Source organism: Metopolophium dirhodum, chromosome 4, assembly GCF_019925205.1.
Source record: "Metopolophium dirhodum isolate CAU chromosome 4, ASM1992520v1, whole genome shotgun sequence".
NCBI lineage: Eukaryota > Metazoa > Arthropoda > Insecta > Hemiptera > Aphididae > Metopolophium > Metopolophium dirhodum.
Window position 1 is genome coordinate 22,501,082 of NC_083563.1, and position 27,801 is coordinate 22,528,882.

At 28.5% G+C, this 27,801-nt stretch overlaps 3 protein-coding genes across 11 annotated transcripts; 2 read left to right on the plus strand and 1 right to left on the minus strand.

The window, feature by feature from the left end:
• Positions 1-168: 168 nt before the first annotated feature.
• On the minus strand, positions 169-3,350 carry LOC132942958 (histone-binding protein RBBP4). Its single transcript, XM_061011682.1, has 9 exons — positions 3,035-3,350; positions 2,794-2,941; positions 1,729-1,874; positions 1,443-1,647; positions 1,208-1,385; positions 954-1,148; positions 671-883; positions 512-610; positions 169-421 (listed from the first exon to the last, which is right to left on the minus strand). Exons 1-9 carry the CDS (start codon positions 3,051-3,053, stop codon positions 341-343), a joined length of 1,284 nt encoding a protein of 427 aa, XP_060867665.1. The 5' UTR covers positions 3,054-3,350; the 3' UTR covers positions 169-340.
• Positions 3,351-9,606: 6,256 nt separating this feature from the next.
• Positions 9,607-17,131, plus strand: LOC132943393 (ralBP1-associated Eps domain-containing protein 1). Its single transcript, XM_061012367.1, has 12 exons — positions 9,607-9,833; positions 9,926-10,106; positions 10,970-11,210; positions 11,264-11,468; positions 11,530-11,622; positions 13,350-13,503; positions 13,644-13,701; positions 15,554-15,672; positions 15,743-15,810; positions 15,869-15,980; positions 16,121-16,208; positions 16,305-17,131. The coding sequence occupies exons 2-12, from the start codon at positions 9,953-9,955 to the stop codon at positions 16,438-16,440; spliced, it is 1,428 nt and encodes a 475-aa protein (XP_060868350.1). The 5' UTR covers positions 9,607-9,833; positions 9,926-9,952; the 3' UTR covers positions 16,441-17,131.
• Positions 17,132-20,540: 3,409 nt separating this feature from the next.
• LOC132943670 (phospholipase ABHD3-like) lies at positions 20,541-25,183 on the plus strand. Of its 9 annotated transcripts, none has more exons than XM_061012701.1 (10): positions 21,269-21,395; positions 21,493-21,597; positions 21,663-21,801; positions 22,685-22,854; positions 22,954-23,173; positions 24,031-24,143; positions 24,217-24,396; positions 24,473-24,530; positions 24,590-24,755; positions 24,822-25,183. In XM_061012701.1, the coding sequence occupies exons 3-10, from the start codon at positions 21,688-21,690 to the stop codon at positions 25,007-25,009; spliced, it is 1,209 nt and encodes a 402-aa protein (XP_060868684.1). In that variant the 5' UTR covers positions 21,269-21,395; positions 21,493-21,597; positions 21,663-21,687; the 3' UTR covers positions 25,010-25,183. The 9 variants fall into 9 exon arrangements, with proteins under 9 accessions (XP_060868681.1, XP_060868686.1, XP_060868687.1 ...); XM_061012702.1 differs by having other exon boundaries at positions 21,287-21,399; XM_061012698.1 differs by lacking the exons at positions 21,269-21,395; positions 21,493-21,597 and adding an exon at positions 20,541-21,248.
• The last annotated feature ends 2,618 nt before the right edge of the window (positions 25,184-27,801 follow it).

Below are 27,801 nucleotides of genomic sequence, written 5' to 3' on the forward strand. Positions count from 1 at the left end.
TTATTCCAAAATCGTACATATATATATAAAAAAAAAATAATAATAAATAAAAAAGATAATAATTACCTACATTCATTAAAAATCAATGGATTTGTTAAATGGTACAATTATTCAGAATATATTATCTATGCACAATATTATAAAACAATAAATTATCAAAATGTAAGATACATGATAAAATAATATATTGTACAAATTACAAGGATGACGTGGATAGAATTTAATATACTCAGTGCTTATATGTACATTTCAGATGGCATATCGAATAATTTTTAAAAAAGACCATTATTATGTTATGCTTAAAGTAATGTTGATAAAATTAATTAAACACGTACAAAGTTTAAGGAACAGGTGCATCTACTTCAGGACTGCTAGCGTCTGGTTCTTCATCGTTATAAATATTTTCAGCCATTTGCCACACCTGGGATAAAATATCATTGTTAGTATGGTACGACAATAATTGTATTTGTTTTATTAAGATATGGAACATATTAATGTACTATTTAATTACCTGCATAATATTGTCCTCTGAAACTGAACATATAACCCATGGTTCATTGGGATTCCAAGAGAAGTCTGATATTTTAGCGGTATGGCCACCATGGATGAACTAAATAACCCAACAATTTATAATAAATGTTTATAATCAATATTTGTATAATATAATTACCAAAAGTTCAGGGGGACCATCATCAGCATCTTCTGGAGACTGTTCTTCACCTATTTTACTCAAATCCCAAACATGTAAACGTCTATCTGTACCACTAGATGCTAATATAGTCTCATTATGGGGTGACCATTGTACTTGGAATATTTCATCTTTATGTGATTCAAAGGAATGCAACTTCAATTTAAGATTTCTTAAATCCCATAGAGCTACAGTCTAAAGGAGAAATTATAAAAAAATAATATGTAATTCTGAATCAGGTATCAAGACATTAAATTTAGCTTACTTTATCAGCACTTCCTGTAGCTAAAATGAATTCTGAATATGGATTAAACGATAAACAATTAACTTCAGCAGTGTGAGCATCAACAGTATGTGACGGTTTGCTTGTATTGTTTGCACGTGTATCCCAAATCATAAGTTTTTGATCATCAGCAACAGAACCAAACAATGATTCATGTAATAAATGCCAAGCGACATCCTAAAAATAAGACAGTTAGTTGCAAATGCCATTTCACTTGACTAAAGTTTGTTTAATACTTCAACAACAGCAGTATGTCCAGTAAAAATAGTTTTAGCTTCAACAACTCTATGTTCTTTGGGAGTGGCATTAATATCCCATAGACATATGGTGTGATCATCAGATGCACTTAATAAATATCCGTTTAAATTGGGGTTCCATGATAAACCATATCCTTCTTTTTGATGACCTCGTAATCTATTTTAAATACAAATATGTTTATTTTGATTATTAGGGGCGTTTGTTTTACTTTACCTTAAATCTGGTTGACATTCTCCATTTGGATCAGGCTTTGATGGATGTTTGGTATAATCAAATACTAATACATCACTTGATGGTGTTTTGGTAGCAATCACACATGGATTTTGAGGCATGTAACGAGCACGATTTACCTCACCTTCATGGTTGATTTTAATTTCAATTTCGATTTTACCACTTACAGAACCAAATCCACCATATTCTAAAAAAAATATGTTCAATTTAAAATATTCATAAAAACATAAAATAATAATACATTAATTATAGAATACAATCTTTATACCTTGTTTTTCTCCATCATAATGAGAAGAATCAAATTGAGCATCTTCATTAGGTAACTGAACACTAGCAATTAATAAATGATTTTGCTCATCTGAAGTATGAGTACCAAGTATTAAACGGTGTATAGAATACTCTTTACCTTCCGGACTACAAAATATATCCATAATATTAAGATTAATAGGCAATATTAATAAAAAAATGTTATCATTATCTTATTTTAACTTAATTTTAGCTCATATTATAATTATCCTATTTTATAGATATTAATATTTTAATGATTTCAGATTTTAGTATCTATGTAAATCATTATTTATTATTTATATTGTTAAATTCGAGTTTCTGAATAGAACACAGTTCAATTACAATGAAAGCACATAAATATGGTGAAAACTCCATATAATGAAAGATTTTATACAACATAACCATTACCTAACATAGGTTGGTTTGCTTTATAACCCATACATTAGTTTACTTTCTATAATGAAAATGTCTCAATTCTCAATAACGAAAAAAAAATTATGTTATTAGTAGGTATATAATAACAGGCATAAATGTAAAAATTTAAACGCATTCTTTATTCGTTTACTTTTATATTGTTTTTAACGATATCAAATATTATCGAAACTATCGAAATTATGTCTAATATAATAATTTCTAATGCATTATTGCAGCAGTGCATTTAATACCTATGTGAATATGGCAGTTAAAAGAAATACGTTGTACATAGATAAAAAAAGTGGCTTTAATGCGTGTGATAGAAAAAGGTAAAAAGAAATAACGTTCACACTTTTAGTAATAAAATATATACATACATTTATAATTATTAAAATGTTGTTACTAATTATTTCCACTACATACCCAACTCTATTACAAAACGCTATATAACGAAAGAAACCTGTTGGACCCTTGACATTTGTTATAGTTTTCACTGTATTTAAAAATCTATATTATCGAACAAATATTTCCCATCAGAATTATTGTCTGTGACAACTGACAAGAGGTACATAGTCAGTCGGTCGAGGACAAAACCACATAAGATGAATACGGTAAGGATGGATTCAATTACCGAGTAACGTCTGGGAGCCACTGAGCAGTGAGCGACGGCCACTCGAGTGCGTGAGTCATGACCAAGTCGTACAAGAACGGCGTGTTCTTCTTCCATATCTTGTATTCTTCGTTGATGACACGCTCCTCGACCGCCTCGTCAAACGTATCTGTAAAACGCCAACAAAGACCCCGGTGTTAATATCGCAATCATAACAATTATTCGGAGGAGAAACCCGGTGTTCAGGTACTCGCGTACTCACCACCTTCCTTGTCTCCCATTATCGTTGCAGGTAGATGCTAACTCGCTAATAATCGCTGTCGTCTTCCGTTGTAGTTGGTATGGTGAGCGTTTCGTAGCGGCGGCACGAACGATGGGCACCAGAGATTTTACCGGAAGACTTTGCAGAATTCGCCGACGACCGTGATGTGTAGAACGCGCACTTGCGGTGCGGAAAGAGTGAGACGCAACGCAGGTCGCAGGACGGCGTCACGATGATAGGCGGAGAGAAAAAGGAAAAACAATAAATTGCGCCAAAAACACACGAAAATAAAGAGAGATGATAATCGAAAAACGCCGAATAGTAGTTGGAAGAGGACGGCGAATCAAAAAATACTATGGTCTTGTCGCCGCGGTTCAGCTGACAGTGCGGCCAACACAACGACAACGCACCCGACACGGGCAACCACCACGCCGAGAATTGGTTAATAGATTTATATCAGTGAAACCATGTAGAACCATCGAATAACCACCATGTAGATTATACGGTGTTATGATTTAAGATAAATTCACAGATATTATATAAAAATACATAGTTTTAAATTTTTACAACATGGGATATTCACTCGATTTCTCATGTAGCAATTTTCTTATTTTGTTGTAATTCAAAAACGAATAACCGTAGACACTTGACATTTATATCAAAAGTTTAATTTTTCAATTCCCATACTTGATAAAATTTTCAAAATATTTTGACATTTTTGAGCTGTTTACGGACAATTTCAGATTTCAATTTTTTTAGTTTTTTTTTCTATAAATGTCAATAAATTTTTTTTGTTGGGCCAAAAAGCTCTACAATTTAATACAAGGCTCCTGATATATTGCTTAAATAGCAGTTGAAAAATATTAAAAATACATAAGCACAATTTTAGATTCTGAGCAGAGCGAGGAAGCTAGTGGTTTTACAATAGTGTTTTTTTTTTATATCCTGTATACAAAATTTCTACTGGAAGAAGTGCTTCAATTTCAACATATAGTACCTTATCTTTTAGGCAATTGGATCAAAATGGTACTTTATAGAGGTCATTTTTTGATTTTCTAAATAGTTATTTAATGCCACAGGAAAAACTACCGACAAATTACAAAAACCGGCTAAAAATGGGATTTTAATTTCTAACGCTTTGTTTATCGCCAGAGTAACGAATAAAAAATAATAATAATATTATAATATTAATTCAACTAACATGCTATAAATTAATAATAACAATATAAAAAATCTAGACTGACACACCATCTCCGATCAGAATCGTTTTACTTATACAATGATATTATATCATTGAATTCAAGCTGAATACAATCCATTATACATTGACCTACTCTTAACCTACTGTACAGCAGAGCGACATCTACTTACCTGATTTTTTTTATAAGCATTTGAAGTTCGATTTTTCACAACATTTATCAAATTTAAAATTTAAAAATGATTTTGTAGTTAAAAATTTATAAAATGTTCAACTTTTGTAGCTAAGGATAGAAAACTTACAACAAGGTTCCACGTAAGTTGGTTATTCTGTAACCAAAAAATCTCCAAAATATAAATCACGGTTTTTTTTATAGTTATTTTAAGTTCAAGTTTGGAGGAAATTACAAATTAAGCAACCAAGAATATCAATTTAGTTATAATTTTTGTTGTAATTTTATAATTTTAATTCAACTTACCGGCTACCGTATTAATAATAACAATATAAATTTAATATAAAATATATCCACACTGACAAACCATGACCGCTCAGAATCGTTTTTCATATTCAATGATATATCATTGAATTCAAATTTAATACCATCCATTATACAGTGACCCACTTGAAACCTAGTACCCTCTGTACAGCAGAGCAACATCCACTTACCCACCTTTTTTTCTATTTCTATTTAATACAATTTCATTTGTAAGTAAAAAAGTTACAATAGGTTCTTATGAAATAGGAAATTTTTGTTTATAAATGGTTACTATTTGTAGAAATAGAGAATTAGTAGAAATTAGTATTTATTCATAATTAGTTATTCGGGCAGATCAGGTACATGCATCCATCAAATTGAATTTTCGGTTGCCTACCAGGGTGGCTGAGTTGCACGTCTTACTGCAGCGAGTTACACCTAAAAGGAACTTAAATTATATTTTTGAACTAATTTGATGATTTTTTTGTACATTTTGCTATAATTTTATAATTTTTCTTAGACTTACCCCCGCAGATATTCTTGTATTTGACTGTGTACACAATATCGGATACATGTACCATGTATGTGGTGATTTCACGTATATTAACGCAGCCGATAAGACATGTTGATTGGGGTGCTTGTAACGAAATACGATCCGTTTTGGATTGTTCGCAACCATTTTTTCTTGGCGAACTTAATAATATTACATACTTATAGGTACTTGCGATGGATTTAAATGTAATTATGAACAATATTGAACATTACAGTAGTGTACCTATTTTGCCTATACAATACGCCGGGCAATACATGTACATTATTTACATTATGTTTGGGCAGAGTTTGTAAAACAATATTAATTTATATACTCATCATCAGTAGCTATTAACGACGATATTTAGCATAGTATATAACTTAGTTTATATAGGTATTAATGTATTATATATTTTTTTATATTTTTGATTATAATATAATTATAAACTTCAATATAATTTGGTTGTTATCAAGACTTACTGTTAGATACAAAATTACCCTATGAACTAAGAAGCTCTAGGAGTTCTCACAGGTAAATGCATTTTAAAAAGCAAAAAAACCTAAATTAAATATTAGGTTATATTATATTAGAACTTAAAAGTGGAAGCATGCAGTCTATTTCGAATAACAAACAAAATGTTTAAATACAATAAAATATAATAAATAAATACCCGTGAACGTGATATAGAATTACTAACGGGTTGTGCTCAGCGTTCAACAATTATTTCAACAATAAAATATGTACAATATATACACTTTTGGTAAAAATCCAAAATCTACGAAATAAATTGATCATAATTGAAATAATATATACATCGTAAGCACCATTGCAATTGTGTGTATGATAACATTTTTGTTCATGAGTAAAATAGATAAAAAACTGACTAACTGAGTTCAATATGACAATATGTTTCTCATAATAGTTACAATAGTTACATTATATGTCTTTAACACAATTAAAAAATATTAAAATACTTCGTTTTTACTAGCCTATCTGTATATAAGTTCAAATTTTATGAAATTGTCAAAACTATATTAATAGATAGATATTGTTTAGTATCAACATATTATACTAATAGATGAAGCATCCTTGCATGTCTCGGGCGGGTGGTATGGTCTATGTATGTATAGTCGTAGAGAGGTTGCAGTTATATATATACAGATATAGGTAATAACAATTATTGTGAAATCAAAAAATCCTATTGCACATCATAGAAAATTATAATTTTTACTACATATATTTACATTTATTTATAATATGCATAAGATAATGAGCCAAAGTATATACGCTCGATGCTCGATATTTTTTTTTTTTTTTTTTTTTTTTTTTTTTTATTTATTTGAAGAAATCTACAATCTATACATGCTTTTTGTATAATAAGTAGGTTTGATATATGAAAGGTAAAATATGGTATGAGTAGTTAGATTAGGGAAGATACCCAGTGGTAACACCCTGTAAGTGCTCGATATTTAAGATGCTTTACATAGATAATTATAAAAAATTTAAAAACAATATTAATTCAACAGCTAAAATACAATTCGAATTAATTTTTAAGTCTTTCTACGCAATATTATTCCCAAAGGGCTGTTGCATAGACCCATAAACTAGTTTATAGCCTATGGTCTGTGTGACAAGTAACAACTTGTGCAATTTTGTATAATGTGAAATACTGTTTAATACCAAAATCAAAAACAATTTTTTGTTACCTAGGTACCTATATGATAATGATTAATGAAGAACTTTATATTCTGTTATAGGTAATCTAGTATGGTTCTTTTAGGAGGTTGAAATTTAAAATTCCCAATAGTTTTCAAAAGCGCCCAGAAAAACAAAATAACAATTAAGGAAAAACGGGAATTTTTACTCAAAATCGGTTTATGACAAAATTGATTTTGGTTTTTGGTGTAACTCTAAAACAAATGATCGAAAATACATAACATTTTCAATGGTTGTTTATATTTGCATTTTCTATACACGATAAAATTTTCAAAATATTTTAATTAATTTTGAACTGTTTAGGAACATTTTCGTTTCCAATTTTATTAGTTTTTTTTCTATGAATGTCAATACAACTTTATTTGTAGGGTAAAAAAGCTTAAAAATTTAATACAAGGCTCCTACTATATTATTACAATGATATTTGAAAAATATTAAAAATCCTCAGTCTCAGTTTTTTTTTAAAGCATTTAAAGTAAAAATCTTGACAATAAACGGAAAAATCACCAAAATTAGCAAATTATTTTGAGTAGAGAATTCATAAAAAATTTTCTTTTTAAATCTAAGATTTAAAAATGTAATACAAGATTATTTATAAGTTTGTCTACCTTTACCAAAAAAAAAATGTCTACAAGCAAATTAAATTAAATTTTTATGATCGTTTGAAGTCCATATTTTTACAATATTGGATACTCGATTGATTTCTCATGCAGCGGTTTTGTTATTTTGTTGTTATTCAAAAACGAATACCTAACTGTAGATACATGAACATTTTACTGAATGTTTATATTTTCATTTTCTATACACCATACAATTTTGAAAATATTTTGACTCTTTTTGAGCTGTTTTGAACTGACATTATCAGTTTTCAATTTTTTTAGTTTTTTTTTCTATAAATATCAATAAAATTTTATTTGTCGGGTAAAAAAGCGTGAAAATATATGCAAAATCCAAGCGCCGTTCAATAAGTTTCGATGAACATTTTAGGGAAACTTTTAAAAATAAAAATAAAACTATGCCACCCCCTTGGGTTCGCCACTGCTAAACTTAATGCAGATGTTTAAGGCAAACTTAACTTTTAAAACTAATGAGGCTATAATGGTATAATAGTTAGTACCTATATAGGAGGACCGCATTCAATTATTTATTTATTTATTTATTTGTGTGTAGTTGCTATAGTTAGTACTTAGTACCTATTTACTTGTAGTTCTAAAGATTAAGAGGACGTGGCACCCGCATGTGTTGTCTCCGTCTTACGCAAATACGTAAATTAGCAAATTTTACGCTCAGCAGATCACGTTTAGCTCCGTTAGTTTAGATTAAATTAGAGTAAATTGAGCTATTATAAAATTTAAAGATAATATAATTATCCAGGCAATGTCATAGGATTTTTATTATAATTTTATTTTGTATAGTTATTTGTATTTTAAAATTTTTAATTTTTTGTACATCTTAAAATAACTTGCTTGAAAATAAAAATATAATAAAAAGCCTATGGCATTGTCTAGATAATAATCTTACCTTTAAATTTTATAAGGGGTTATTTCACTCTAATTTTTAAACTAATGGATATACTACCCCCGATATCCACGCTTCTGGCTAAACGTCATCTGCTGAGCTTAAAATTTGTTATGTTACGCACAACGCACTTGCAGTAAGACGGAGACAACACACGCGGGTGCCATGTCCTTTTGCTGTCGCGTCTTCACTCCACACGTATATTTTATGTACCTATATGTAGAAGGTATGTACTAATCTGTATTTTCGATTTCGGAGCTGAGATGCTTATCCTAATAAAAGAAATAGTATAATAGTGTAATAGGTACCTATAATGTATAGGACATAGGAATAGATACAAAAAAATAATACAAGTACAAGTGTACAACGCGTCAACGCCTAAATAATATAATAGGTAGGTACGAACTATAGTTTTTCGCCTATATAATATTATACAATATACATTTTTTTTAAATTAAGATGTAAGTTGTGTAAAAACTTAGTTAGATTTCATCAATTAAAAAATATAAATAATAAATCTAGATGTCTCAAATAGATAGGTACCTATATATATCAGTGGATCCAGTGGCGTAGCCAGGAATTTTGTTTGGGGGGGGGGGCTAAATATACAAATACTGAAATACAATATGTCTTTTATTTACACTTTTTATTTTTTTATTAAACTTGATTAAGTTCTAAGGTTAACACAGTCAATGGATACGCTACTGGGTGGATCTAAGTTACTTCAGACCTTGCATTAATTTTTATCAAAATGGTTACCTCGATCTTGATGACGGGGGATCACAGATTTCTAAATAGTGTAGTAGTAATACTGTAATAGTAATAGTCTATACCTATATAGCATGATTTAAGATATTATCTTAACTTAAATCGTGCTATATAGAGATCTGTGCGCGGGTCTATGTAGTATGTTTTGTCAGCATACTTGACAAAAGACTTTTATGGGGGTATTATAGAAGTCTGTGATCCGACCGATCCGCAACGACGAGTACAAAGTTAGGAACGCCGGCCGAGGGCGAACCGGACGTCTCTTCAAGCCGGTGCGATTTGTTTATTTATTTTCTTATCAGTGATACATATTCACATTGATAACAACAATACGCGTTTAATTGACTGACAATAATAATAATAATAATCATTATTATTATATCAGCTACGGCGAATTCCTACACGACTCGTGGAAAATCTGTGAGGGCCCGTATCGCCTTGATTCGCTTGCCGCAGCAGGAACGACAGCAAACAATTATAAAGAATCGTCGTGCGCGTGTCCATCCCCTGTGGATTAGAAAAAGTTATGTTTGAGTAACGCTGATCGTCGTCTCAAGTGCACGTATGATGGTTTTGCGTTTTACCATACAAGGTAATTCGAGTTTCGACATTGTGCTAATGTCACCGCCGTCGGGTTCGATTTTTCTCATTTTCTTTTTATTTCTTCTCATGAACGCCCCACAGGAGAAACACTATTGAGTAAATATTATTATGACGGACAGTCAAATGGTAATTGTGAATACGGAACGCGATGTGGAACACACCCGAAACAGTTCAGCAACAGAGGCTTCGAGCACGGCTAGTGACTCGCCTACGCCCACCAACAGTGTCCAGGATAAGAATTGGGTTCATTGGCACGGACCAAGTAATGAACTATTTACATAGTTAAATACATGATATACAATTTATCTATTTTTAAATTATTTAATATCTACCTGTTGAGCACTAATAAGGCATTTTTAAATTGAACCAGGTTAATTACCAGGTTACAGGTTAATAGGTAGAAACTAAATACTAGTACTAGTACCTAGTGTGTTATTAATATAATTCAAAAGCAAAGTATTTTATTATGATTGCCATAAATTCAAAATATAAATTTGAGATTTATTTTATAAGTATATGATTTTTATTTTTACTAGCTGATCCTGTTAACCTTGTTGCCCATTAAAAATGCCAACTCTATATGAATAATATGTTTTATTTTATAATACAACTGTTAAAATATACTAAGTCATATTGTTAGAACAATATTCACATTATTTTGTATCATATTAATGTATTTTTATTGTTAGGTATTTATTATTATAATAGCTTTAAAACCCATGGCAACCATTTATAAACAAAAATTTCCATCGGAAATCTCAAAATCTCTGTTTAAGCACCTCCCCGGGTTGGTCCTCTCCCTTTTTAAAGTAGCCTATCTTCTGCCCAGAGGTCTAATCTATCTTTGTACCAAATTTCATCAACATTGGTCTAGCCCTTTAGGAATGTTTAAAGGACACACACACAGACAGACAAACAAACTTTCATTTTTATATTTATTGAACATTTTACATTATTATTTATATTCTGATTAAAAATCATAGCTGTGTAAGGAAAATCAAAAAGTTAATATTTGGTATAATGATTAATATTGGATGTTCTTGCATGATGGAATTACATCATAATTGTATTACAAAACCTATTGCTATATATTGTCTGTATAATAAATACAATTTGAATTTCTAGCATGGGGTGATGAACAGCGACAGTTATTGGGTACTGAAGAGGAAGCAGATTCATCCGATTGTGAAACAGTTTCATCTGCAAATGGGATTGGAATTTGGAGTATGAATGAGGAACAGAGTAAATATTATGAAGAACAATTCGCATCAATGCAGCCTAATCCAAAATCTTTACTGACTGGATCAATAGCCCGATCATTTTTTGAAAAATCACGTTTGCCATTACACGAACTTAAAGAAATATGGTATATTTGTTTAAAACTTTTACTATGGCTTTTTTTATTTTAACTTTTTTTAGGCAATTGTCTGATGTAACCAAAGATGGAGCACTTTCATTAGCTGAATTCAAACTGGCCATGCATTTAGTTGTTCTTAGACGCAACAATATTACTCTTCCTAAAAAACTACCGCCATCATTAGTGCCACCAGCTGTGTCACCAGTTCAGATAAATACTAAAAATAATACTATTGTATCACCAACTTGCAGTATTAAAAGCAAAGAAGTAAACACTTTTTTAAAACGGCTCGCTTATTAGTTTAAATATTTTATTACATTTTTTACAGTGGACAAAGTTTATTGATTCTCCAACTAGTTCATTATCATCACCTGGACCAAAGCCAGTAAATTTTGATTTTCAAAAGTCTTCTGTTGAACAAGTATGTCATTGTCACCTTTTAATTATATATTATAATAATATGCTTAATTGGGGTTTTGTTATCGGAGTGAAACATTAACTAGTTTCATTTAATTATTTCCATTTTTTTGTTTTTTGTTTTTTAGAGCTGTGAGCATAAATTATAAAAGTGGGTCAAAGCTTTAGACAGTTTGAAATAGTTTCAGAGCTCATTTAAATGTTGAAATTACATTCAATTTGAATAAACAAAACCAAAAAAAAACTAATAATTGAAAGAGTTTCTTTGTTAAATTATTTTGTATTATTTACTGATGAGATGGATACTTAGTTTTGTTTTTAAATAAATTTGTTCTAAAATAAATATTTTAATGACAGAATAATTTTCTTTATAATTGGTAATAATAAAAAAAATACTATAGTTCTGTATTTTAAATGTCACATCTATACTGAATCTTGACTAGGCCCACCTTGATTAATCATAGGAATTATATCACATATTTATATGTTAACATACACAATTTTCTTTTCCTACACCTGAGTATTATTTTCCAAAACAACTCATTCTGGATTCAACCATACCTTATAAGTTTGTATTTTGACAATGGTTTTAAAAAAAAGATATAGATTTTTACACTTAAACCTCCCTTAATGGGCATCTCCAAATAGCGAACTCTGCACTTTTACAAATATAGAACTCTGAATAGCTGTCATCGCCGATTAGTGTACACATTTTCAGTGACCGAGAGTATCCGATATTTAGAAGCTTTTCTGTAGTATATCAATTGTAAATTTACTTTGAATAATGCATCGAGTATGTATTGAAAAATCCATCTCTTTTCAAAACTATTATCGAATTACATGTTACTGAGTAACAAAGATAAATAGTGATAAATTTAGAATTAGTTGTTTTTGAACAAACATTTTAAATAGACAGGTTTAGAGGCCCTTAAAGGACATATTATTCATCATTTCTTTATGTATTTAATAAATACTATTATCAAACCATTTTTGTATCAAATATATCCATTGCCTACATTTGTTAGGACAAAAGTACACTTAAAGTGAATGCATGGAATACAGATATTTATAGTTGTTTATAAATTATATTATTATAATCTAAACTATTCTAAAGTTTAATAACAAATATAATTATAAATATTGAGACATTAAATGTCTATTTTTAGTTAATGAAAAACAAAATGTCAGATGTTAATATGTAATTTTAATTTTCAATCTTTATTCTAACATTTTCTAATAGCTTTATTGACCATTTTTGAATGGTTTATCTCTAACTATAAAGTATTTATATAAACAATGAAACAACTTTTGAGAAAAGGGTCTTGGGTTTTATGTTTTACTAAAAATGATGCGAGTATAGTTTTCTTTACCTGACACAGAACATTCGTAATAATTTACATTATCAGAATTGATATTTATCTCAATGGAGTATAGACTCTTATTATGTATCATATATATAAGAATATTATAAGGGTTTTATTAATTTTAATTTCCATAATCTATTATTTTAAATTAACAAGTTAATAAAGTATTAATTTTAAAAAAAATAATTAGATAAAAGTGGTATTCATTATACACTGTATATAGATAGTTTTTTTGCTTATGATATTATTTATTTTTCCAATTCTAATGTCTTCTGAAAATCACATAATTTTAAATACAGATTATAATTTTAGATCAGTTGTATGTAAGAAATTTGTTTAACTTGTTTCTGTTATGTTCAACATTCAGGATCCAAAGATCTTACATCCAGTTGCTGTTCGAGTTACACCTGGTATTGATAACTGTTTGGAAGACCAAGAAAAAGAAACGCTGTCAAATAATGTTGAAGAAATGGTTTTAATTAAATCAATTCAGAGGCCTCAAGCTAAAAAGCTTAGCAGCCGTATGTATTTTTTAAGTAGTTTTTTGTATGATTCATTTTAGTTTTTAATCTAATATTTAAATATAATAAATTATAATAATGCAAATAGAATACTAAAAATAAAATATTAATTTCATACTTTATAAATTATTTGTTTTTAGATCTAGGACCTGGTGCTCTACCACCACCACCTTTACCAACATATTATGGTGAAGATATGTAAGTTAAACATATTTTTAATATTATTATTTGCTTTCATATTTAATGGGAGATGCAAGAGCACGGTCCGCCGACCAGGGATCCGTATACTTCAGTCGATAGGTGAAATAAGGTTTCATCTATCTTTATCCAGGTGCACTGCGAGAAAGCATATACGGAGCGCACCCCAAACCAGAAAACCCTAAAACTGTCCTCAAAGCCCATTGCACTACTTAGTGTTGGCTACAAACTCCTATTAAGATTGATATACAATTGCATTAGCTCAATATTATTGATCAAGTGGTCTCCAAACAACAAAATGGGTTTAGACCTCATATCGGAAAACGGATATCAAAATATCTAAAAACTACAGCTGTGCTAGTCAATTTCTCAGCTGCATATGATAGGGTAGTATCCTTACAAAACTCTTGGAACTATTTTATTGTCTTACACTATATACATTAATGAACGAAATGCTCAGTAATCATGTTTACAGTACATCTAAGAGAAACACACAGTAAATCAAGACGGCTGAACGACAAGCTACCTCAGGGGTCAGTTCTCACACCAATCTTGTTCAACCTTTATACTAGTGACCTACCAAATACAATTTTGCTGAAACTTATCTACTCTGATGATATTACACACACTAGGTACGCAAAACAGTAAATTCCAAATCACCGAGGAAGTTTTAACAAAAGACCTACCTACAATCAGCGTATCTACACAAATGGCAACCAAAATATTGGCGACAACTTTGTATTTAAATAATCGTCTGGCCAATTACCAACCCAAGATAGTGTTTTGTGGTAGTATCTTCAAATATGATCAGACTCCTAAATAATTTGGAGTTGCTCTAGACAGACAGCTTACATACAAACGACACATAGATAAATACTGCAGCTAAGTTTAAAACCAGAAAAAACATAATATGAAAACTAGTTGGCTCATCCTGGGGACCATCCAATTCCACAATAAGAACATCTGCGCTAGCATTAGTGTACTGAAATGCAGAATATGCCTGCCCATTGTGGCTAAATAGTAAATAGCTCTCACTGCAACAAAATTGATTTCCAGCTCAACCACTCTATGAGAATCAACTCTGGCATAGTAAAATCAAGATCGATACAGTAGCTTTCCGTCTTGTGCAACATCTTGCCACCTTCTATACGCCCTAAATCAGCTGGTTTCTGATAATGGACAAAATACACTAAAAACCAATCCATCAAGACATCATCCACAATAGGAATCTCAGACTGAAAACCAGAAAACCAATTCACATAAATATGATAGAACTTATTGAGAGCCGCTACGATGGCTTAGCTGATTGGAAATCAGAATGGAAAAAACCAACTCGGACACCCACAGTATAATACTAACACTAAGCCCCCCGGTGTTAGGATACCATCTTCCTCAATGAGACTGTATCCTGCTAAATCGATTACGTACTGAACACGGGCACTATAAAGAGTTGCTTAACAAATGGAAAATGGCAGACTTCTGAGATTGTGATTGCGGTCACCCCTCTCAGACTATTCATCATAATATACAAAAATACTGCCCCATCCACTCATTCAAAGGATCAATGCATGAACTCCATGATTCTACGGATGAAGCAATTAATAAAATTAGAACACTTGACATTACACTTTAAAAAAGAACAGAATACACCACTTTTTATATAATTTTACAGCTATCAAAAACCTACATAATATGTTATTTAATTTTAACTTTTAACTTATTATTTAACTAATTTTATTTGCTTGCTTATATTATAATATACCATACGATAATAATAATTTATAATAATTGACTAATGTTTTATAAATTGAAATGTATTAATATTTTGTTTATCCGAAATATTTCATTATAGGAATTCAGGACCTGCAAGTTTACCTGTGGTAATAGCAAAAAAAGAACCTCCACCTCCACCACCACCACGGCCATATCGTGCTCACATGCGTAGTTCCTCTCTCGATCTCAATAAACTTGGTAATTTACTTTTATACGGTGATCAATACATTTTATTTTTATTGTTTATTATTTAAAATTTATATTCTAGGCAAATTTGGGGCTGTTAATTCAACGCAGGGACCTCCAGTTGTTCCTCCAAGAATAACTCCTAGTCCAGTAAATAGTATATTCCAAGTATCTAATATAAATACATAAAAAGTTATTTATATTTTAGAATTCAAATGTTGAAATTAATGGGTTGAGACAAAATTGTGAGAGAACTGAATCTGGTCAATTTGCTGATTTTGCACAGTGTCCTGGTGCTTTTCAAGTTTACAAAAAACCACGTAAATTTTAATATATATATACAATATTAATATATTTATACAAGATAATTCTTCAAACATAATAAATATTAATTTTATTGTGAAATAGCAGATTATATTTTGTGGTAATATAATTTACTATAAAATAGCAATCTTAATAGTTTCAGAAACACAAAGTAATGAAAACTCATCTACAACTGGTTCAGAAATACATGGTGTGCAGCCATTAGAGTCATCTTCGTCTAGCAAGTAATTAATAGATGAAATAAACATAACATATAACTAGTTATAAGTATACAACTGTTAAATAAATAAAAATAATAATATATTTTTCATACACATCAGATTAGAAGAAAGGAATGCTCATTTACGTCTAGTCTATCAAGAGTTACAAAAACAATTGAATGATTTACGCGAAGAACGCGCTGGTTTACAATTGCTCTTGGATACCGTTCATAAGTCATCTCCACCCTCATTTTAACCATTTGTTGATATGAAAATGCTTTGGACTTATATTATCAACAAATAGTACACTTCATCATCATTAACATTTATTAATATTATTATTATTAACAATGATCTTGATGAACCCATTATCACTATGTTTTAATTATCACAAAATATTGTTAATATTAATAATATAACCTATTTATTTATATTTATTATCATACTTATCTGTTTGGTTTAATATTATAATTATTATTTAAATGTATTGTTACTTTTTTTTGACCAAGCATCAATAGATACATCAAATATTAGATCATGTTTTTAAGTGTGAAATTTTAATTTTAAATTTTGATGTATTTACTGTTGAACTTTATATGTGATTATTATTACTATTATTATTTATTCATTATTGTATTTTACCTTTTGTCTATTGTAATATCGGTATAATTTAGTTATAGAAACATTAAGTAAATAATAATTATTAATTTAATTCCTCTGCGCTCCATTAATCAATTTAAGTACATAATATACATTTCATATTATTTTTTCAATTAATGAATTACATTCAGGAGTGCAGAGTAAAATAAAAATAAGAGATTCTTTTTTTTTTTTTCAATTCTTGTTGTGCTAATTAAAAAAAAATAAGAATCTTTTATTATTGCTATATGATGAATGAACGTGTTATTTATTAATAAGAAGAATAAAGGCAGCTTCTCCATGCAGAATTCATTGATTCTTTTGACAAAGTTTATTATATATCATATTATTTCAGAGTAATATATTTATAAATATGGTTTATCTAAAATTGTTGTTTTATATAATATTTTTAAAAGGAGCCCAAAACACAAAAAATAAGTTTTAAATTTTAAAGTATGTTCAATTTTAATAATAATTGTATAGGTTTAACGTGTTTACCTACATTATTCAATGAGTTATGAGCATGATTAAAGATACTATCTATAATCGTGGTTATGAGGAATTAAAAAAGACACGTGACGTCATTGGGCCGAGCTCGCGGTAATTGCATAGATAATTTATTGTCTATGGATAATTCATAGGTAATAAAGATATGGATAGGACATAATGGTTTTATCAGCGGTCTTCGAGGGGAACAATTGTGGCCAAATAAAGTATACCTCAAGGTGGATATATAGAGGTGTAAACACTTCCCATCTTTTACATTATGATTACCTCTATATATCCACCTTGGTATACCTATTTCGAGTATCGACTATCAATCACGGCTATAGATAAAGGAGCCTCAATTGACTCTGGGAACGCGGCCTCAAATATATTTAACATAGCCGTAGCCTATCCATATCTTTATTATTTATGGGATAATTGCCTATCATTTACGTGTAAATGTTACTCGCTTCACACAATAATTTACCCACCTTTAAAGTATATTTTTTAATTTTTGTTTTAAGTATGTGTTGTGTTTTATGTACTGAAAACGTTAATGAAACCAACATTTTCTAAACTGTTAAGTTTTTTTCTTCAAATATTTAAAATGTGTAGCAAAATAAACCGACGCGCTGCCCAGTTGAACTATAAAATATGTAGGTACGTAACAAAATTATCACTTTTAGTACTTTTAATATTAAAAAAAAACCAAACGTTATATGGAAATTTTGATTCTTCTATCGTCTTTAGCACAAAAAATCACATATTTCTACAGCAATCAAACCGTAAAAAAAATATGTTCATAGGTTGGTAAATCATTGTGGAAAGTGACCAACTTTACCTAACACGCGTAATATAGGCGATTATGCCAAGCCCAGCCCAGTGACGTCACGCAGTTATTCTATATAAATATCCCAATATTTCCTTAAATATTTTTTTTGTGATTGCATTTTGATAAAATCGTTTTTAGTAGTTCTGACTACAATAATTTAGTATTTAATAATAATTAAAATTTTTTTTTTGTCGTGTGCTTCTTTCTGAACATTTTTAGAAGAAACTATACATAGTTGCAGAATATCCACTCAGGCACAATCCACAGCACAAAGTCAACAATAAAATATGTTTTCAAAATTCTTATGTCTAACGTAAAATAAGTCCAAACACAGTTTCATTTAAAAACTTTTATATTTTTATCCAAACCTCATTATAGGTCTAGTGTGTATTAGTTTATCTTACTTTCGTAGTTTCGTTCGAATTTTATATCTATTAAAAAATTGTAGGTATTTTAATATTTTTTGGATTCCTTGGTTTCAGTATGAATTACTTATTACTAGGAGTTACGATGAACCTGGAATAATATTTTGAAACTGACTAGGCAATAACATTTTTATCAATATTTATACAATAGGTACACTATAAATAAAATCTCGAATGTCGAAAAATATCTCAAAAACCGTCAATATATTTATAAAATTTTTAATTTTGAACCTTTTGAGTTTCTACAACGAATACTTTTTGATTTACAACAAAAAAACTAAAATTGTTTGATAAGATATAGGTAATTATTTTACGTGGCAGTCGGGGAATTATACAATTTGTCGAAATGGTTAAAAATCAGAGTTCAGATGCTTAAAAAAGTATTTCTGAAATTATGCTAAATTTTTTTTTTTTTCCAGTAATAACAACTATGAGGATCCTTTTAAAGCTCTTTGACAGAGCGTATTAAAAAAAAGTGGGTTAGTGGGTGTCGCTCTGCTGTACAGTAGGTTACAAGTGGGTCACTGTAATGTATAGTGTTAAATTTGAATTCAATGATATAATATCATTGTATAAGAAAAACGATTCTGAGCGAAAACGGTCAGTCAGCCTATGATATTACCAACTACCAAGTATATATTTGATGATATTATTGTGAATAAAGTAATAACTTATCTAATCTATTTACGTAGAACTTTGTTATAAATTTTCAATACTTAGCGGCTTAGCCATAAAAGTTGAACATTTTATAAATTTTTAACTACAAAATAATTATTACATTTTAAATTTGATAAATTTTGTCAAAATTCGAACTTAAAATGCTTATAAAAAAAATTGTACCTATGTATTTTTAATATTTTTTAATTGCAATTGTAACAATATATCAGGAGCCTTGTATTACATTTTTACGCATTTTTACCCAACAAATAACATTTTATTGATAATTATAGAAAAAAAAACTAAAAAATGTCAAGCTCAAAACAGCTCAAAAAGAGTCAAAATATTTTCAAAATTGTATGGTGTATAGAAAATGCTAATATAAACATTCAGTTAAAATTTCATGTACCTACGGTAATTTGTTTTAGAGTTGCATCAAAAACCAAAATCGATTTTCTCGAAAAAAGGTTTTGCGTAAAAATTCCCGTTATTTTTTAATTTTTCTTTTGTTTTTCACGTGGCTTTTGAAAACTATTGGGAAATGTTTACAGTATACATGGTTATACCTATGTAGTTATTTTTAATACAAACATGGGCACATGCCTATAATATATACCTACCTTGTTTATGAACATGGCTGGGATTTTATAGCATTTGGATATTTCTAATGTGATGCTTAAGAAATAGCAGAGCAAGCTAAAAATGTGTTTCATGACACAGAGAACTCAAATTAAAAATGTTATTTTAAATAATTTTGCACATTTTACAATTTTTTAGATTTTAGTGCTATTTTGGACTTTTTGAGGGGTTTTGCATTTTTACCTGTTTTTGAATAAAAATTGATCAAATTTTATGAAACTATATTATAATAAACGTATGTTTACATTATTGTCAACCGAATAAATTGTCAAAGTAAATATATTAAGTAAATGAACCGATTATGTGGCCACGCTGAATGCTGATGCGACGTGAGCAACGCCGTGCCGTTCTTATTTTCGTATTATTTGGTTGTAATCACGATTTAAGATATACAGGTCGCGTATCGAACTCCCATAATTTGACCGGTGAACTAACTATCTGAAACAGCTGTTCCCAGTACTACTAGCACACCCTGAGGACAAATTTAAAGATTCAATAATACTATATACTATAGGTATTTGTGGTATCAAAAGCAGATAACCGTGGTAAGTGGTTTTTTTATCGTTATGATATTACATATATATTTAACATATTTAAACCACAACGAGCGGTAGTGATTCTGGGCCCTCAGCTGTTTCAGATAGTTGGTTCACCAGTCACCGTAAAGCACTATTCGTTATAAACTTATAGGCCGATGTTTAACCTGTATATCTTAAATCGCGGTTGTAATTAAAAATTTTTGTTATCTGTTGATTTTGTTGGGGTAAAAGTGTAAAACTAATAATTAATAAATTTCCTCTTTATTTTGCATATTTTAGCGCACATTTAGCAATTTTTTTGGTGATAAATTATTAAATAAAATAATTATTATTTAATAAATATCTTATTTTGCATATTTAGCAAATATTATAGTAATATTATAGCGCTTATTTATGAAATTTTAAGTGTTATAAACTCCCGACCCTATTAATGAACAACTTGCATAACCCCTCACCTTGTAAATTAATTTGTAAAATGGTCCATAAATGAAAACAATTTTTTTTGTTATTTTCAGTACCTATAATATGGTATAACTTGAAAGTTGTTGAAATAATGAAATTTAAAAACCCTTCGTGGCTTATAGCCGTGTTTGCGGTAATTGGAACAACTGGTTTCTTAGTTTCATACTTTTATCACAGAATAGATTAAATATTTAAATCTATTTAAATTTATTTAATCTATTCTGTGCTTTCATCCAGCTGCACTTCTATACTACACTGTAAACACTTTACTTAGTTTTCTATGACCGTAGTACTGTACTATCACAAATTATATAATATAATTACGTGGGTACTATCTTAGAAATCTGCGATCAAGCATGTTTTGGTGTTATCAATTTGGATCGATGTAAGTATTATAATTAGTATATATATTTAGAGTGATGTAATACTAATTACTAATTATTAAGTAAATAAGTAGTATTTTGTTTTGTTTCCCATAATTGTTTTGTTCAAATATACCTGAAGTATTCAGCGCAATAGAACTAAAGATTAGGTAGGTTAGTACAGTATTAGTATTCAGTACTGACCTTTAAACTAATCGATAACGCCACATTCAACATTATGAATTTAATTGGGTACAAATTTTGCAGGTTCAATATTTATTATATCTCACGAGACTTTGTTATAAATTATAAATTATAATAGGTTTATATATTATTAAAAATACTTATTATACTGATCACCTTACTCCAAAAGTAATAATTTTAACAAATTGTACATAGGTACCTAAATATTGTTTAAAAATTAATTTCATTTTCAGATATTTAATATAATTTACACGAAACATGGACATTTTAACAAATAGTATTGCCAAATTTTGTTCATTGCCCCCTTCATGTATCGTTGGGGTGACTGCAGCTGTTGGTTTTATAAATTATTATTTTTTGTTTGCAGTTAAGGTAAGAGTTAATTAATTTACTTGTTAATATCCATAATAATACAATTACATATTTTACATATTTATATGGTAGTGAAAAAAATTCATAAAATATTAATTTTTTTTATATTACCTATAACTTAACTCTTAAAATGAATCATATTTTACATCTATATATGCATGGTTTATTTATGTTGATAATACATGCAGTTTTAAAGTAATTTAGAATACTACAAATTAAAAAATAAAAATAAACAAATCTAGAATAGCGGTTCCCAACCAACTACCGGTGGGTATGCAAAATCAATTCAAGTGGTTTATTAAAAAAAAAAAACATTAAGATCATTTTCTCCTCTAATTTATGTAATTTTTATTATTCATACATCATAGGTACAATACATTAATTAATATTAAAAAGTATTTTTAAATATTTTCATTTATACCGAGGTTCGGATAGGCCCAACAAGTTACAGATTTAAACTCAGTGGGCCACGTAAAATTTGGGCTGGCTTAATGACTTAATAATATATGACCGAAAATATTTGAACACCCCAAACTCTGAATTATGGGATATGAATAATAATAAATAATAAATATTAGGTAAGTCTTATTGAAGTATGGGTTGTTAACTTTTTGAGGACCAGTTAAAATCCTAAAACTCGGTGTGCCGATACCTTGCCTATCTGCCGCTGTTTATTGCTTATTTTTATTAACTCACCCTAATTTAGCTTTATAATTTTGCTGTAACGCCTATTGATTATATAAATATCAATAGGTACTGACTTCTCAATGATAAAAAGGTGGGGAATTGCTGATCTAACAATTTTATTTTATACATGACTGTTAAAATCAATTATTTATTTTTTTATTATATATTAAATGATAAATAATAAAATATTATTCAGGCTCCCAGAATACACTGTAAAGAAGGTGAGTTTAAAAATTTTATTCGTCAAAATGTTCCAATTATCAATGAAAAGTACTGGCCAACAATGTGGTGTTTTGAAGCTAGATTTCAAAGTGTATTAGCAAGTTTGATACGATCATTTGTAGTTCCTCCAGCACCATATACAAGGTACTCATATACAATACCTATTTATTAATAATAATTTTTTTTTTATATATAATTTTAACAACTTAATTATTGATTTATTTATTCTTAATTTTGTTTTAGAGAAATATTTAAGTTAAAGGATGGGGGTGAAGTGGCATTGGACTGGCTGGAACCAATGAAACGTCCTAACGATATGTATGATGCAACAATTTTGTTTTTGCCTGGATTAACAGGTGACAGTAAATGTGAGTATGTTCGAGCTACATCATTGGCTGTGCAAAAATCTGGATTCAGAATTGTTGTTTTCAATTATAGAGGAATTGGTGGCATTGAATTGAAGGTGACTAAATATTAGTATATGTTTTACTATATTATATCAAAATAAGAATTGTATGAGCAAAAAGTTTTTTTTAGTATTATGTATTTAGATTGTAATCTTTTTTATCAAGAGGCAAATATTAATAACTGTTATCTGCATAACTTGACTGTACATTAATATAATAACATTGAATCATATAATGGAAACAATTTTTTTCTGATTAACTGATTGAGAATTATTTAATTTTCTAGAGTTTTTGGAGGAGAAGGTGTGTACTTTGCATCCCCTTACAATTTTTATTAATAATAATTGGCCTAGGTGTTAATCGATATTTATCAGTATATTATGTATATTTTATTATTTTTTAGCTGTGTAACCTAGCTTTGTTGAGTCTAGCTAATTTTTTTCTTCTGTTTTCTACATTAATTTAGATATAGTTTGCATGCCTTTTTTATTCACTTAGTTATGTTAGTGCTTAAATTGGGAAACAATTAGAAAGAGGATGCAAAGCATAAAAAAAATGTGAGTGAATATTTAAATATCTTGTTGATTAGGATACAATTAAAAAGGGTGCACATAAATATTTTCTAAAAAGAAGAGGGACTTTGTTCCCCTCAATTCAAGCACTGGTTATGTATAATATAATTGATGAATGTATATAAATAAATTTTATAATAAATTGCTCATTTACTCTAGGCTTATTTTTATCAACTATCAATTATTTAAGTCACAATAATAACTATCATATTAAATAAATTAAATAAATGAAGGACTTATAAGTTATAACTTATACATTTTAAAACCAATCTAAATTATGTTCATTAATCATTTGTAATTTGTGACACATTTTAATTTAGTTCTTTATATCTTTATTTTAGACTCCGAGAACTTATTCTGCTAACAATATTGATGACTTAACTGAAGTTGTTTGTCATATAAAGAGCAAGTATCCAAACACAATTTTAGGAGGAATTGGTGTGTCTATGGGTGGGTTAGTAATCTACTAGTTTAGTCTTTTTTTTTTATGTGTTTATAAATTACAGTTATTACTATTTTACAAACAGAATTTTATTGGGAAGTTTTTTGTCGTCTAATGAGCAACACGTTCACAAATATTTCTCTGCCACTATGTTAATTTCAGTTCCATGGAATTTAATTGCAACTACACAAAATATAGAAAAACCATATTTAAATCGTTTTCTTTGTACATACTTAGCAAAATGTCTCTGTAATCTTGTTGAAAAGTAAGTTTAAATATTTGTTAATCATATTTGTTGACCTATTTATTTTAATGAAAAATGTTTTATTTGTATGTTTTAGTAGTAGCAATATGTTAAGTTCATCAAGTCATAAATGGGATTATAATCAAGTCATTAAAGTATAATATTTTTGTGTGTAGAAACTATTATAGTTTTGCTAAAAAAAAATTATTTTCAGAGTAAAACTATAAGAGAATTTGATTCAAATTATACCATCAAGTTATTTGAACATGAATCTGTTGATGATTACTATAAAAAAGCATCACTCCATGATAAATTGGATCGCATCCGAGTGCCTTGTTTGTGTTTGAGTGCTGCTGATGATCCATTTTGTTTGGAATCTGGTAAATATTACTTAGTAAATAAAAAAAGAGTGTAATAAAATTAAGACAACGTTAATTTATGTTTAGATCTGCCACTAGAAAGTGCTGACAACATTGAAAATTTAGCCATTTTGGTTACAGTAAAAGGTGGGCATATTGGGTTTTTAGAAGGTATTTGGCCATTTACTAATAACAATGAATTTATGTTTCGTATAATTGACCAATATTTTAGCTCAATATTTAAAAATAATAACTATAAAAGATATGATGGTTAACTTGTTATTTTTGTGATACATTTAGAGTTAAGTCTATTTACTACTTTAGATAAAATATATGATCAAATATTTTAATTTTATAGTGTATACATACTTTTATTATATTGTAATACATTTATTTTCTTTGCGGTGGTGTTCATTTTAGTTAAAAAATATATATACAAATTAACTATATACTATTTATTTATTGTTATAAACTATAAATTAATCCTACTCATTACATAATTTTTTCTTTGCGTTAAATCAATGGGTTAACCTATGATAACAATATTGTCGTAGACCAAATAGTTTCTGATTTACACAAGTGCAATGTGAATTATCATTATATTCAATATATAGGGTAATTCTTTTATCATTGAACACTCATAATTTCAACTTTCAAGAAGTGTAAATGTTTTTGAAAATATTATTTTACATAGTTTCAAGTTGTTTACATAACAACATTTTTATTAAAAAATTATATTTTTAAATATATTTTATCTTAATAGTTTTTTTTAAGTTTTTACCTTTTTTGAATGATAACAAAGTCTTAATTTCATATTCTAAAGCAGAATGTCTTAGTATTATGAAACATGTAAATCAAATTTAGGGTGAGTAGCTAATGAGTTATAAGTATTAAAAGTTTTGATGAGCGGAGTGAAGTGGTCTAAATATAGAGAAAGAAATATTATATTATGTTTATTAGTGAATCTTACTTTCAAATGAATCTGATTGATAAAGGATACTAATAATTGAAGGCATTAGGATATTTAAAAATGATTTTTCTTGATTTGTTTAAATTTCATGATCTATGTTTGGGTAGTTAAATAAATAGTTGAGTTAAATGAAAATCCTATTTGAGATAATAGAAACCTAAATCTTAAATTTAACTCTCCTTTTTTAAGGTTTTATTTTATTACTAGATGATCCCGTGAACTTTGTTGCCCATTAAAAATACCAACTCTATATGAATAATGTTATGTTTTATTTTATAATATAACGGTTAAAATATACGAAGTAATATCGTTACAACGATATTCAATTTATTTTGGATCATGATTCATGATGTATTTTTATTTGTGTTATCAAGAAAAGTCTGAAAATTCAAGTTTTTGATTGAATGCTATTGATTCTTAGTGAAGTGCATTTGAATACACAATATTTTTGTTTTTCTTTCAAGTGCGTACATCAATAGGTAATTTAGGAGGTTTTCCGACGCGTGAGCAGGCCACATACAGCTGTCCATTTTTTTTTCTTTTCATTTTCAAATACGGTATAACATTTTTTTGTTCTTTCAGTGATAACCAAAATGCCTTGGAATAATAATAATAATAATTAATTTAAAAAAATAAATAAATAAATATTATTAAAACCAATAGCAACTATTTACGAACACATTTTTCCATCGTAAATCTTAAAATTTCTGTTATTTGAGCACCTCCCCGAGTTGGACCTCTAATTTACCCTTTTTAAATTAGCCTATCATCTTCCCAGAGGTCTAATCTATGTCTGTACCAAATTTCATCGCAATCGGATAAACGGTTTAGGAATGCATAAAGGATACACACGCACAAACATTAACTTTTATAAATATACTATTACATAGATTAAGATTATATATTTTTGCAATTTGAAGCATTTAGGTATTTTCAAATTCAACTGTTCTTTTTTATCCTGTAAATTGTTAAGCAGATGGCTTGAAAATTATGATGTATTTAAATTTAAATTTGAACGAGTAATTTTTGAGTGATTTAACATTGTGTTTGTAATAAGTTTGGAAGTTATCAGTGCTTTGCTGATTTCAAAATTATATCAATTAATTATAATCTAAAAACATTTTATAATTGATAAACAATTTCAGAGTACTTGATTCAATATAACATCTAGTTTATATTTTTGTAAAACCATTTTTAAGTACCATTTATCCCTAATTAAACCTATTAACGATGAACCTAACCTTAACCTTAGTTCTATTGGACATTGTAAGCAACAATTACTTGTTTGAGTTTTAATTTAGATTTTAGATACTTACCTACCTACATACAATTTTTCAAAACAATCATCTCTAACTGCTAAACAATATTAACAGTAAAATAAGTTGGATTTTATTTGAAATAAATAAGTAATTGAAAAACTGGGGTGAGCTTGCTTGAAACCCTATTTATGTATTTATCATTTGTTTGCCCCTCCAAAGGAGGAGGGTCCTTCCAGAAAATGTAATTAATTATAATAATATATAGTTATTAACAATATATGTGTGTAAGTAGTATCATTTGTCAACTTATGCATGTTTAATATTATTATGTAATATTTAAAACATCCAAATTTCATTGAAATTCTAATTTTTTTTGATTTATCACTATTGAAGGTATTATTATTTTACCATTCTAAATTTGTGTACTAATAAACGGGGATGTCGCTATGCTCACTGCTGTACCTAGGTTTAGTAGATTTTTATATAGTAAATTTGTGTAATGGATCAATAGATGTGTGAAATTTTAATTCAATGATAAAGACCTAGTTGCGTTGCATACAAAAACGATTCTGAGCGGAGACTCGAGACTGCACCGTTAGCATCTATTTATCTAAGGATATTTACACCTCATTTGGCTAATTTTTTAATAAATATCTGATATCTTCAAAGCTCAATATCAAGAGCTTTTAATACAAGACCAACTTACTATATTAAATTATCAAGCTATTTTAACTAACAAACAAAAATTGTATCATAAATAAATCAAAAACCTACCTATATAAAATATAAATAAAAACCAAAGCACTACTGGATATTTTTTCTCTATAAGAAAAATCAA

Excerpts from the sequence above, each read along its gene's own strand:
- LOC132943670 (XM_061012698.1), top strand. The coding sequence starts at position 21,688 with ATGGACATTTTAACAAATAGTATTGCCAAATTTTGTTCATTGCCCCCT. Across the intron at positions 23,174-24,030 it reads TTGGTGGCATTGAATTGAAG|ACTCCGAGAACTTATTCTGC; the intron begins GTGACTAAATAT and ends TCTTTATTTTAG. Across the intron at positions 24,756-24,821 it reads TCCATTTTGTTTGGAATCTG|ATCTGCCACTAGAAAGTGCT; the intron begins GTAAATATTACT and ends ATTTATGTTTAG.
- LOC132942958 (XM_061011682.1), bottom strand. Across the intron at positions 884-953 it reads CTACAGGAAGTGCTGATAAA|ACTGTAGCTCTATGGGATTT; the intron begins GTAAGCTAAATT and ends TTTCTCCTTTAG. Across the intron at positions 611-670 it reads ATGGTCCCCCTGAACTTTTG|TTCATCCATGGTGGCCATAC; the intron begins GTAATTATATTA and ends TGGGTTATTTAG.
- LOC132943393 (XM_061012367.1), top strand. The coding sequence starts at position 9,953 with ATGACGGACAGTCAAATGGTAATTGTGAATACGGAACGCGATGTGGAA. Across the intron at positions 11,211-11,263 it reads CACGAACTTAAAGAAATATG|GCAATTGTCTGATGTAACCA; the intron begins GTATATTTGTTT and ends AACTTTTTTTAG. Across the intron at positions 11,469-11,529 it reads GCAGTATTAAAAGCAAAGAA|TGGACAAAGTTTATTGATTC; the intron begins GTAAACACTTTT and ends CATTTTTTACAG.